The 13,707-nt window shown below is 42.2% G+C and overlaps 1 protein-coding gene across 2 annotated transcripts in view; it reads left to right on the top strand.

Annotated features, from left to right (window-relative positions):
- Positions 1-10,998, top strand: part of LOC134462911 (dnaJ homolog subfamily C member 16-like) — a 24,776-nt gene extending 13,778 nt beyond the window's left edge. Inside the window, exons 13-16 of one of the 2 annotated variants that reach the window (XM_063216171.1) lie at positions 3,967-4,047; positions 6,722-6,799; positions 8,261-8,431; positions 8,914-10,998. In XM_063216171.1, the coding sequence (XP_063072241.1) occupies positions 3,967-4,047; positions 6,722-6,799; positions 8,261-8,431; positions 8,914-9,490 (907 nt within the window). In that variant the 3' untranslated portion in view covers positions 9,491-10,998. Of the gene's footprint in view, positions 1-3,966; positions 4,048-6,718; positions 6,800-8,260; positions 8,432-8,913 lie in introns of both variants that reach the window. The other variant, XM_063216169.1, reaches the window with a different exon arrangement.
- The last annotated feature ends 2,709 nt before the right edge of the window (positions 10,999-13,707 follow it).

The following is a 13,707-nucleotide window of genomic DNA, read 5'->3' as shown; positions in this document are numbered from 1 at the left end:
CCGCCGAGGAAAGCAGATTTCCGAAAAAGCTTAAAGCGAAAAAAACGTCCACACCGGCGAAAAACATCTGCGGAGCGATTTTTCAGTTTTCCGCGTTTTATTTCGCTCTGTTTCCGCGATTGTCCGTCTGCGCGAATGCAAAGGGCCACTTCTGAAGATAAAGAGAGCCAATGATGATATTGTCTGATGCTTTATTGCACCCTCAATGGCCTGTAACTGTTAAGGGTGCCGAGACACGGAAGCTTGAAGGCAAATGTCAAATTCAACATCCATGACGCCCTTATTCTCATTTATTTGCCGCAAAAAAGTCAACAATAGTAGGCTGAAATATTAAGCACAACTTCGGTTTTGCCCTTGCGGAGACAGATCTGAAGGAAATGCATTTGAAGTCTGCTCGCTGCCAAACTCCCCACTCAACAAGTCAACACGAAATCTGTAGTGCAATAAAGCCAGTTAGGCCTATCCATGATGTTTAATGTAGGCAGAATCCTTTCAAGCCGTGCTGACCAACGTGGTCATATGCTGTCTGCACCTATTCCGTTGCATTCCTCCTCATACAGAGAAGGAAACCAGGAAACCATCGTCTCAACCAGGTTTCGACCCCCTGATCCCCCTAAAATATGATTTGGGAAATGTTGAAGGGGTCTCTAAATTATTGGCAAAATACATTTTTATTGATATAGAAATCGTGTGTATAGAGGGTGTATTTACATACCCAAAGAGTTGTGTTTAGGCTACATATGTTAAAATAAACCAATGCGACGACGAACAAGAAGTCATCTAGCGGAGGGAGCACTGTGGACACGTTTGGGTTTTCCTGAGACAGAAACCCGAGGAAGAACAGGTGGAGGATAAATGGGAAGGAAAATGGCTACACTGACGTTTTCACGAGGAGCACTGAGAAGACGCGCAAGCTGTCTCATAGGGTATTTTGTAGAGAGCATAGATGCTCTAGCCGTGGCTCAAGGCTACCATGTCAGTTGTTTACAGGTGCATAGAGTAAATGCCATAGTTGTAGTTTAAGGCTACAACCGTTTCCACAGAAGCCAGAAGTTACGGCGGTCGTGCGTAACTGCACTTCCGACAAAACGTAACCTCTGGAATATTTTGGAGAGCATATAAGAGTCCCCAAGGACAGTTAACGGCGCAGTGGCTGGCCCTCATGACTACAAGTAAAATTACACCACTATCTATAGCCTACTTCTAACAAAGTTTACAAACATGGTCGCCCCATATAGGCCAGTCAATCTAGCGTGTGACCCGGGACAAATTGGAATAGTAATCATTCCAAGTTTTTTGTAATCCCTAGGTATGTCTAAATAAAATCTACAGCTTGATATTTAGTGGAACATACTTTTTTTTCAAGGTCAAAGTTGGAGATTTCCCATTCATTTTTCCATAGGGAGACATTACTTGGGGAATAGGCTGAAATTTTAAACGATGAGATATCAATTTGAAACTTTCACAGTCATTTACTCAAGCAAAGACAAATATTTTTTGTATTGCAAGTTGTCTGAAATATGATGATTACATTTGCAAATGAGATCACATCTTCTTAAATATGTGATAAATTGTGCAACAACGGGCAAAACAACAAATTGCAAAAGTATTGATTTACACTTTTTATTGATACTTAATCCAGCCTACATCACATATGAAAAATCTACCTTCATCACTTTAGTGGAACATACTTTTTTGAAGGTCAGAAGTAGCAGATTTCCAATGCATTTTGCCATTCAGTGGGTAAAATCGGATACTTTTGACCTTGGGAAAAGTATGTTCCACTGAATTGATGAAAGTAGATTTTTGATTTGTGATGCAGAGGGGTTCAAGTATCAATATAATGTATGAACCATGACTATTGCAATTTCATTTTTATGCTTGGTCTGTTGCCACAGATTTATCACATATATCAGTACATATGACCTAATTTGCATATTTCATCATCATATCTCAGAAAACTTGCAATACAAAAATTGTTTGTCCGAATGTGAGTTACCAACTGTGAAAGTTTGTCATAGTTTAAAATTTTACCCTATTCACCTTGTATCTCAGATATTGTCTCCCTATGGAGAAATGAATAGGAAATCTGCCAACTTTGACCTTGAAAAAAAGGATGTTCCACTAATTATAAAGCTTTATCTGACTACGCAACTGAATCCTCTTTTCTGATTGGCTGATGGGGTTGCAACTAATTCCCTCTAACCTGTCAGGCGTCAAACTTGCGACTAAGTTAAGCGAACTGGCGTTATGGCCAAAAGCCAGTCGTTAGTTCTATCGCATTTGTTTATCAAGTCAAGAGTCAGTCGTTAGTTCTATCGCATTTGTTTATCAAGTCAAGAGTCAGTCGTCAGTTCTATCGCATTTGGTTGTCAAGTCAGTCGCCCTAAAAGTTCTACTACATGCATCCGATAGAGGCGCGCCTGATTACGTGCGCACTAAATTATTCTGCAGTTGGCATAATTCGTAGGTTACAAATTTACAGACAAAAATACCCTGTACCGAAATTCCAAGCACCTGCCTCGCCATCAGCTGTATCGAAACGAGTCACCTCGTCATCTGCTCCACTCCCATGGTTTTTAAAATGTAGGCTATTTCCCGCTATTTTTACCATCCCTTTTTTAATATTAGGCTACTCTCCTCTTGTGGGGAAGGAGCACATGTGAAAGGGGAAAGGGGAGAGTTATTAAAAATGTCCCTAGCCCCTAGCTGTGGCCAATGAGGGGCCTCCTAAATACTGAATATGAAATTAGCATGAAACAAGCCTGCGAATAGCCTGCGAATATCCGCGCGGAAATTCCGCTCGGTGTGGACAGTCCTTTAGGCAGGATTTATGTTAAAACATTGTGTCATTTCAATCGAGGGGATAATTTTCTACTGCAAATTATTTAGCGCGAGTTAGCCGCAAGGTACAGTGTTACATTTTCTATGTGCCATTGTGATATGGTGCATTTTCATGCTTATGGTGTGGATGTATGTGCAAAGTGTATATTTGAAATCAGTTTTTAGTAGATTGTGAGAGGAAACTTCCGTTTTGGCTTGCTACAGTTGGCTATTTCCTCCTAATAGAGCATTTAGTATTAGGCTAATGCATATTTCTCTGAGCTGTGAATGCTGGCTTGTTTCATGCTAATTTCATATTCAGTATTTAGGAGGCCCCTCAGTGGCCACAACTTTCTGAAAATAGGCCCTAACTTATTATTCATCATAACAATATAGTAATATAATGTAATGTAATATAATATAAGTAGATAAGTAAGTTAATAAAGTTTGAGAACAGCTGCCATAGAAAATTAAGGGGTACAATGGATGCATTGCTAATCCCTTTAAAAAATGGTGGCATCCACAAAAGAATCACACATGTATTTTCTCTGTAATTTACGATGATTAAGTTTTGATAACTGTTGTATTGTATGAAGTTTAACATTGTCCCAACAAGTAATGGTCATTCTCTTCATAAAATCCACATGAACAAAATAGCTGTTAATGGTAACTTGGAGTAATTGGATGCATAGACGTCGTAAAGTTGTTGTTGGTTTAACTATAGAGGGTCTGCTTTTGAATGCTGTGAGTGTCATTCCGTTATTGGTGAAGGGGTGTGGCCAATTTGTTGGGGTTGCATTCAAGCCCATTTCAAGAGGCAAGGGGTAGGGGTATAAATTAGAGAAGGGGTTTATCCTAAATGTAAATAAATCAGAAACATTATGTTTATCTTGTCTCTGATCTCTCGTGTTCGGGCTAGTAATAATAATTATGATGATGATGATGATATATTTGTTATATTATATTAATATCATGAGATGATTCTCATAATTTCTCTGATCTCTAGTGTTTGGATTAGTAGTAGTGATGATAATAATAATGTATTTGTTATATTTATATAATATTGTATTACTATGTGTGAGGTGATTACCATATTATTATATAGTCATATTTCATTATGAATTGATCCTCTCTCCCTCTTAGGCGGGAGATGATGCCGGTCATGTCTCTGATCTTCTCTGCTCTCTTCATCCTGTTTGGAACCGTCATCATCCAGGCATTCAGGTCACACACACACACACACACACACACACACACACACACACACACACACACACACACACACACACACACACACACACACACACACACACACACACACACACCTAACCCATGCACACACACTAACCCACGCACACACACCCACACATACCTAATCCTAACCCCTCCACACACACAGACACACCCCACACACACACACCATACCTGTCAACTTTGAGCTTAAAAAATTGGTTAAATTCCCAAATTTTACGCAAATTACAATTTACAATAGGCCAACTCCTGACAGTCCTGTCCAAAATCCCCCACTGTGCATTACATGTTTTAAAAGGATCTAGCATGAAAAAGAATGAAATATTGTGAAAAATCAGCATATCTGCGGGAAAATACAAAATCGGGAAGACAGTGGGAAATAAGACAGAAATAGGGTGTTTCCTGTGAAAAAAGGGAGGGTTGACGGGTATGAAACAAACTCCTAGCCCACACACACACACACACACACTTTCAGGTGCACTACACTCTCTACGCCCCCAGCTGATGGCACACAGCGACATCTATCAAACCACTGTGCTACTAACCACACACGTACACACTACTAACCACTGTGCTCCTTTTATCTGTTTAAATTAGGGGTGTAAAGCTACACAAAAATCACGGTTCGGTACGTACCTCGGTTTTTGACGTCACGGTTCGGTCATTTTTGGTACAGTATATGGTAAAAAAAAATCGCAAAACCATTTTCTTCCTCAGTGCGTGGTTTATTGCACCACAAATTGTCAAAATGACCAATAAAATAAATACATTCAAAGTGCTGCATTTTATTAATAAGCTAAATTATTTTCTAAACTCTAGCCCTATTTACAGTGGATTTTAATTTATTCTTATTTTTAATTCTTACATTTTAATGAATTCATTATAAACAGTAGGTAAAACAAAACCTTTCAGAATGTTTAAAATGATTAATGTTATGTAGGGAAGTTAACAGAAGTAGAACTCATAGCAAAGGTTGTCCTTAGATCAAATGTGTACTGTCGCTTTAAGAAAGGCAGACTCACAAAGTCGGTTTCCATAGCGACTCTAGACTCCACTTGAGTTTCTCTCAGAGCTTGTGGAAAACAAACGTCTTCTCTCTCTACTCCGGCAGACATGTGGACCTTTTTATGTCACTAGTTGCTATTTTAATTAGTTCATGTGTGTTTTGAAACTGTTAAGACGAAGATTAAAGCTCAACTATCAATTCAAGACGTTGTCAAATGGATGTATTGATAATACACGGCATTGCAGTGAAAACTGCTACTTTGCGGACATTCCATCAGTGTAAGTAATAGCACTTTCAAAAGTTCTCACGAAGCACAATCCTCTATTTCCCCGCACAAGACATTGCTGTGCACCCATATTGCTGTGTAGTCGCTGGACAGTGGGAAATTTACCCCAACCTCGTTTGCTCTCCTGACCGCTGTTCCATGTCATCTGAAAGCGATTTGGCGCGTTGCATATATCACCAAGTTTTCCCAAACTGCATATTTTAGTGAGAGGGAAGCATAGCCTACTTCAAGCCCTTGCTGGTTGCTAGCAGTACACTTTTCCACTAAGCTACTCCTCCAATCGGGCACAGGTCCCCCTACTGCTGTAGGGGCAGCAGGCAGTAAAAACATAAACAGCATATTACTGTACCGTTCGGTACAGCACTGTACCGTACTGAAGGTCATTTCGGTTCGGTTCGGTACGAATACAGTGCACCATTACGGGCCAAGTTTAAATATATATAGTTGTGATATTGTGCTGCAATTAGGCTCAGAAATATTTGGACAGCAACAGAGCTTTTGGCTCTATACTCCACCACAACGGATATAAAATAAAACCAAACCATTTTATAGGCAAATAAGTGGAATGCTATGCAGTGGCCTAGTCAATCACCTCACTTGAGTACGCTTGAGGCAAAACTACGGGAAAATACCCCAAGAATAAGCAGGAACTGAAGAATGTTGTAGTAAAGGACCTGCCACAGCATCACCAGGGATAAAACCCAGTGTCTAATGGTGTCTATACATTCCAATGTTCAGTCTGTATTTGGCTGGAAAGTATTTTCTATCAAATATTAAAAAGTGAAAGTTTGATTATATAAATGCTATTCTTTCCCATTTCTTTTGATCCCTTAAAAATTGGGAGGCACATACAGAAACTGTTCTGATTTTGATGTAAATACCCTCATATTAAAGGAACAGTCCACCGTGTTTCAATAATAAAGTATGTTCTTCCCTGACCTGAGATGAGTTCCTCTGGATCTGACTCGTCTTCGGACGTGACTCCAGTCAGCAACGCGCGCGGCGCAAATTCGTTAGCATTAGCTTTGCTCAGCTTTGTCGACGGACGCAAGAGGTGCCTTAAGTTAGGAGTGACCAAATCCTTCCACGTGTTCCCTATTAGAAGATGAGTCAGATCCAGAGGAACTCATCTCGGGTCAGAGAAGAACATTCTTTATTATTGAAACACTGTGGGCTGTTCCTTTAAAACTGAAAGTCTGCTGTTACAGTTCATCTTGTCTCTTTCATTTCAAGTCTATGGGGATGGTGTTTAGAACCAACAAGATTGAAAATTGTGCTGATGTCTGAATATTTATGGACCTATGTAAATACATGTTGTTGTTGTTTATGTATATGTGATGTTGTTTCATCAGCAGTGAGTCTGGAGAGGAGAAACCGACAAAGCCGAAACCAAAGGAGACTAACACCTCATCAGAGGGAACCGAGACGTCCAGGTAGTCCTCCTCTGCTCTTCATCCATGGCCAATAACAAAAAGTTCAAAGAAAAACTAAGATAAACTAAAACTGTCACAGCAATTTTTCCAGGGCACACTGGTATCCCACCACTGCCACCAAATGTTGTGGTGTAGAATAGTGGCCAGTAGAAATTAAACATATGCAGTGATAAAAGTAAGGGGCTAAAAAATGATGGGTATTTATTAAACCAAAGTCCCAAATAAAGTGTACAAAACTATATACAAAAAGGTAAGTAAACACAAAACAAACAAAAAAAGTAAATTAACAAAAAGAACAGAACGTGGTGGAGTCAAACAGTCGACTTTCAAAGAGCCACCAAAAAGAACCCAACAGCTCTAATGAACTGGGCCCTACAGCACACGTGCTTCAAAACTAGAATGAGCCTCCTGACTCTCTCACAGGGATTTAAGTAGATCAGACACTCAAGCAATTAGTCAATCATATGGCTCCACCTATCAGGCTCTGTTAAGTAACAATTGCGCTGCCAGTTGAGTCAGCTGAGTGTTCCTGTTAACTCGGCCCAAAACAAATGAAATCACTTAAACATACAAAAACAGCAACTAAAGAGAAGTTACACAGCACCTATGTGCACCTAGGTTACTGCAGGATATTAACGCAGGAAAAGCACACAAACATCATGATAAAATGAATAAAAATAGGATGGCTGGGTTCACACCGTCGCATACACACAGGTACAGGTACAGGTAACACACACACACACACACACACACACACACACACACACACACACACACACACACACACACACACACACACACACACACACACACACACACACACACACAGATAAAGGTACAGGTCGTCCACCTCAGCAGAGGGGACAACCGTCACAGAGAGCACGTTCAGATCACAGACACGGACACACACACACAGACACACACACACACAGACACACACACACACAGACACACACACACACACACACACACACACACACACACACACACACACACACACATACCATGGAAACATACTGTAGCTCACAGTGAGCTGTGTATGGTGTACAGGACTGGGGACCAGACATCTTGTCAAATGTCCCCTGTGTGTGTCCCGTGTGTGTAGCTGAACGCACAAGAAGAACTTTGTGTAGTTGAGTATTGTGTGAAGGAGACCAGAGACGTGTGTGTGTGCGTGTGCGTGTGTGTGGCAGAGCTTCTCAGAGTGGGCGAACAAAGAAGAAATCTAAAGAGTGCTGTCCTTCGCTTCATTCATTCATTCAAGTTTTTGTGGGATTCAGCACCCAGTTTAAGAATTGTTAAGTAGCGTTAGTGTGAGCGCGTCTTCTCCACTTTTTGAAGAGCTTCTCAGAGGCCATTTGTGGAGGTGACTGAGCTGAGGGACATGATGTACACCAGTAACACGGTCAAGCTGAACTCTAATGTTATGTGTCTAATACTATTTTGTGTTTGTGTGTGTAGCCGGGCTCCTAAGAAGTCGTTTGTGGAGGTCACAGAGCTGACTGATGTGACGTACACCAGTAACCTGGTGAAGCTGAAGCCGGGTCACATGAATGTCGTGCTGGTGCTGACAGATGCAGCCAAACAAACACTACTCAAGAAGTTCGCTAAAGAGGTCTACTCCTTTTCAGGGTATGATATTGTGTGTGTGTGTGTGTGTGTGTGTGTGTGTGTGTGTGTGTGTGTGTGTGTGTGTGTGTGAGTGTGTGAGTGTGTGAGTGTGTGAGTGTGTGAGTGTGTGAGTGAGTGAGTGAGTGAGTGAGAGAGAGAGAGAGAGTCCCAGTCTCCATTTTCATTCCTGATGGTAACACTGTGTGTCTGTGTCTGTGTGTGTGTGTGTGTGTGTGTGTGTGTGTGTGTATGTGTGACAGAGAGAGAGAGCGTCCCAGTCTCCATTTTCATTCCTGATGGTAACACTGTGTGTGTGTGTGTGTGTGTGTGTGTGTGTGTGTGTGTGAGAGAGAGTCCCAGTCTCCATTTTCATTCCTGATGGTAACACTGTGTGTGAGTGTGAGTGTGAGTGTGAGTGTGAGAGAGAGAGAGACCCAGTCTCCACTATTCCTTCTTGATAGTAACACTGTGTGTGCGCGTGTGTGTGCATGTCCTCTCTGCAGGAGCCCTAGTCTCCACTACTCCTTCCTGAATGTGGACAAGCACCACAACTGGATGTGCAGCCTGCTAGACTCCTCCCCTGACGCCTCATTGGCCGACCAGCGCGATGAGGAAGAGGATGACTCCACCTCTGAGGGCGGGATCAAGGCAAAGGCTGACTACACGGGCTACGTGCTGGCCATGAACGGCCATAAGAAATACTTCTGTCTGTTCCGACCCGTATTCACCGGGGACCGAGATGACGCCGACCACAGTCGCTCTGACGACGACGATAACTCTGCTAGCGGAGTTAGCTCCGGGTGCTCCGCCAATAGCAGCAGCAACAGCTCATCCAATAGCTGCAGCTCCCGGTCGCGTTCGCGGTCTAGTTCCAGTTCCAGCCGCCGCTCTCGCTCCCGCTCCCGCTCAGGTTCGAGCTCACGATCACGCAGCTCTCGGCAGCGGCCCACCACCCTGCAGATCCACCACAAGCTGGACCGGCTGAACCTGTGGATGGAGCGGCTGCTGGAAGGCACGCTGCCCAGACACTACATCCCCGCGTGGCCCAGCCAAGACAAGATCGCCCCTAACAAGAAGTAGACACTGGCAGCCGTCCGCTCGCCTGCCGCGTTATGCTAACGCTAATGCTAATGTTCACACGCTAATGCAGAGAAATGCTAACGTTACCATGGATGCGGATGTTGGACACAGTTGCTGATGTTGGCACAGATGTTGTTACCATGAATGCTGATGCTAGCTGCAGAAGCTACCGGTAACGATGGCTTCACCCAACACACGTGCACACGTTACCATGATGACGCTGTTTGAGCTGGAATATTGCCTCGTCTCACTGAAACAACCTCTTCCCTAAGTGGGGACCTTGAAGCCTGGTTGTGTGTGTGTGTGTGCGTGTGTGTGTGTGTGTGTGTGTGTGTGTGTGTGTGTGTGTGTGTGTGTGTGTGTGTGTGTGTGTGTGCGTGTGTGTGTGTGTGTGTGTGTGCTCTTTTTTATATGTTTTTTGAGGAGTGTTGGACTGTCGTCTGGACTGACTGGATGGGATGAAAGGGAGCTCCTGTTGTCATTGCACTGATGTTCGGGGTCTCTGTAGCTCACAGACCCATTGTCATGGTTACCTACCGTTACCCAGAGCGCCCCGATGCCCCCGCTCCCTGTAGAGCACCTGCTGTGCTTCCTGCTTCTGGGGTCGAGGGCCATAGGTCATAGGTCACCCTGGCTTTGCACTCTGAAGCGGTTGCTGTGTCTTCAGATATAGGAATGACGTAATCACTAAACGCTGCACCCTCCCAGCATCCCCCTCTCTCCTCACTCTCCAGCCATTTCTATCTAAATTAAATTATCTATCTGAATTACAAATAGATATAACCTATGACGTTCTTAAGCATGACCTGGATTGCCTAGCTACTGACTCTGGTTTTTGTTCTTCTCGTTTTTATTATCATGATGTTAGAAACTGAATGCCTCCTCTTGCCTCTGCATGCTCTCTTGCCTCTACTGCCCCCCTGCGGCCTTCAGGTGTGTCTGCAGGTAACCAGCCACACCACCCTGGTCCACCGCTGTGGTACGACTCCCTTTCCCCTGTCCTGCACATCTTCGATTCCTCTTCCTACCGTGTGTGCTTATATCCTGCTTCTGAAACTTCGTCTGCCTCCAACCGACCCCCTCCGTTCCCCCCACCCCCGGTCCCCTTCCCCTGTGTCTCTCCTGTAATTCCCCTGTATCCCTCCTGTAATTCTCCTCTATTGTATTCCACCTTTAACTCTCCTCAATTCCTCCTTCCCCTGTGTTGCTCCCCTCTCTATGGCACTGTATCCCTGAGGGTGCTACTCCTCCTCCTGCCTGTGGGTGTCACCACCCTGTCTTGTCACCGTCCCCTTCTCTTCTGCCTCCATGACGACACAGAGGTGACACGTGCCCTGCTAGAAATAAGAGTATATAGGTATAATAAATATAACTATATAGATCTAATAAATATAACTTAAAGATAAATAAACTGTAGCTTTTTATTTATGTTTAAGACATACAACACTGTGTACGACACTAATTTAATTTAAAATGTTTCTCATGTGATCCCTGTATGTAAAAAAATAATAAAATGTATATAAACTATGATTTTGTCTGTTGCGCTGTATTGAGTTTGTCGTGAAGATGAAAATTGAATTCTCTTCCATGTTTGCTTATGTTTACATGGCCATTCTGACAAATTTATCTGTGTTTATTTGGGATTTAATGTCTTCATAGTTACTCCACTGCTGAAATACCTTGCTGCTTTCTACTGCCAACAGCATCCCCACTTATGCTGGTGTTTACATGAGCATTCTTTTACATCACATTACACTACACTTAACTTATGTTTTTATCCAGAAGTTAACAGGGTATTGCGTACAGTCCCTGGAGGAGTATGTGATTAGTACCAGGGCTTGACACTAACTTTTTTTGCTTGCCAGCCACTGTGGCTAGTAGTTTTCCTGAGTCACTAGCCATTCAGCTATTCTACTAGCCAAAAATATATTGTTTTTCTTTACCATGACACTGCACATCTAACCTCAAAAGATGAGGTGCTAAAGCTAGAAGATGACTGCACAGCTTTCAACATGGAAATAAATCAAGCAAATAGAAACTGAGTAACTGAGCTTTTTCTTGAACTTAAATACAAACTATTGATACACAAGGGGCAAAGTGCACTATACTGTAGGTTATTCTGATGTCATACCAAAGAACAAGCTACCTGCCAAATTGGCTAGTGACATTAAGATTATTGACTGCCACAGTCAAGTTTTAATAGCATTTGATCGGTTGGCAGGTGCCAGTATCAAGCCCTGATTAGTGCATAGTGTAGTAGTAGAAGGGTGGGAAATGGCTTTGCACACATTACATCACATCTACACACCAAGAGCATTTAGGAAATTAGGTGAAGCAGGTTGAAACAGTGATTTTATGACTGTTTCATCTAACTTGCATACAAAGTGTGGTCACCTTTGCCATTCAGTGTTGGGGAGGTGGTCTTTCTGTTGAAAACAGACACATGCTGGACAAAATCACACATTTAGGTTCTAAAATAACTGGAACAGAAGTTAAAACACTTGGCCTACTAGCTTGCCGTTTAAAATATTAGATGATCTATCCCACCCCCTTTTCATTAAATACTCCCTTCTCCCATCTGGACTTATATACAGGTTACCTTTTTTAAGACTAATAGAGGGTTGACATCCTTTTTGCCTAAAAGCATCCAACTGTTAAATCAGTTAAATTCAGACAGATTTCATATAATAACTTTAATATAATAAATATGATTTTAATTATTTCTATTTTAGCCTGTTTTTATCCTCTGCCAGATTTGTATTATTATTATTTGAATCTTTGTATGCTTTGTTTGTGTTCTAGTCTTGTCCTTGTGTAATTCCAAGTCTGTATGTCCAAGTGTTCCCAAAACGCAAAACACACTCCCCCTGGGGCAATAAAGGTACAGTGGTGGTCATATACATACACTGGCAGAATATACGCTTTCTTGGCCATTTCTCATAGAATAAAGATTACACAAAACCTTTTTTCACTTCATTTTATTTTTCTGAAGCTAATGACAGGTTGATGCTTTCTGTTTCGATTAGTCATGTTAGCATGTCCAAACATAGTTTTTATATACCATTCTTTTTATTCCATTTTAATTTTTATTTAGGCTTATTTTTGTTCCAACAAGGAATGCACAATTTGTGATTGTCACAATGACCAATAAAAGATAGCCTATTGTTAACGTTTTCATTCAAATAGCTCATATGGAGGTCGAGTAATGTTTCATAAGCATATGTTTAGTTCATTAATTATGTAGTTCATTCTGCAAAAATTAGTATAATTTTCTCTCAAAAAAATGCCATCGGTTTCAATGAAGGCACTCGTGCTCTGGCAGGGACTCGCTTTTCGGCAGGACACTTTGCCTTTGCAGGACATTGAGACGTTTGGAAAATAATGGCGCTAATTATTTCCAGCGCCTACGATAGGAATCTTCATGGGGGGTAGGAGCATTGACAGTAAATAGAAGTAGGAGGCGTCGGCCTACATGTACCTAGGCTATGAATACACGTTTGTGTTTCCTCCTCTCTGTGCGGTGCTGTTGTGATGGGTCGCGTCTCTCCCCCAACTTCCCAACAACAGCACAACTCTCCAAAACTCTTCCGGGAGGCTCAGCAGCTGGCTAGGGCAGGGCTTCCCCACCATAAAACTGCAGCATCTGGAATGGACTAACGTTTGTTTTTCTTGCTGACGTCGCGTGAATAACGGTCAGCAAACTCCATAGAAATAATACAATAGAATGGCCCATGAATGGAGCGGTCAATAGGAACGCTTGCGTCAAACAGGCCGCCATCTTGGAACATGGGAAGCGCCGCGGAGCGCTGCTTTGAAATGAATGAACGTCTATCGGAACCAAGCCAACATGCGGGATTAAATCCGCATAAATTGACATATTTGACTACCGGAGGTTTTTGTTTTTGTTTAATCCTGGTTCGTTACAAAATGTTAGTCATTTACTTACCCTGAAAAATTGATAGTTAAACCATTTTTTGTCAACATAGCCTACATTTACGCTCAACTAATTAGGCCTACCTTTTTCCCATTCATACCAGCTGTACGAGACTTCCTGATGAACAGGGCATAGCCTACCTCGAAAACGTTTACATGGGGGAAAATTAAACATACACATTTCACAAGCAAATAAGTAGGCCTACATTATACTTGGACAAAATGTACAATGAATCATTAGTTTCTTCATTCCCGTCTGTAAAAAGCGTCAGCTAAGAAGAGCA

Source organism: Engraulis encrasicolus, chromosome 14, assembly GCF_034702125.1.
Source record: "Engraulis encrasicolus isolate BLACKSEA-1 chromosome 14, IST_EnEncr_1.0, whole genome shotgun sequence".
NCBI lineage: Eukaryota > Metazoa > Chordata > Actinopteri > Clupeiformes > Engraulidae > Engraulis > Engraulis encrasicolus.
This window is presented reverse-complemented; position numbering and strand designations above follow the sequence as displayed.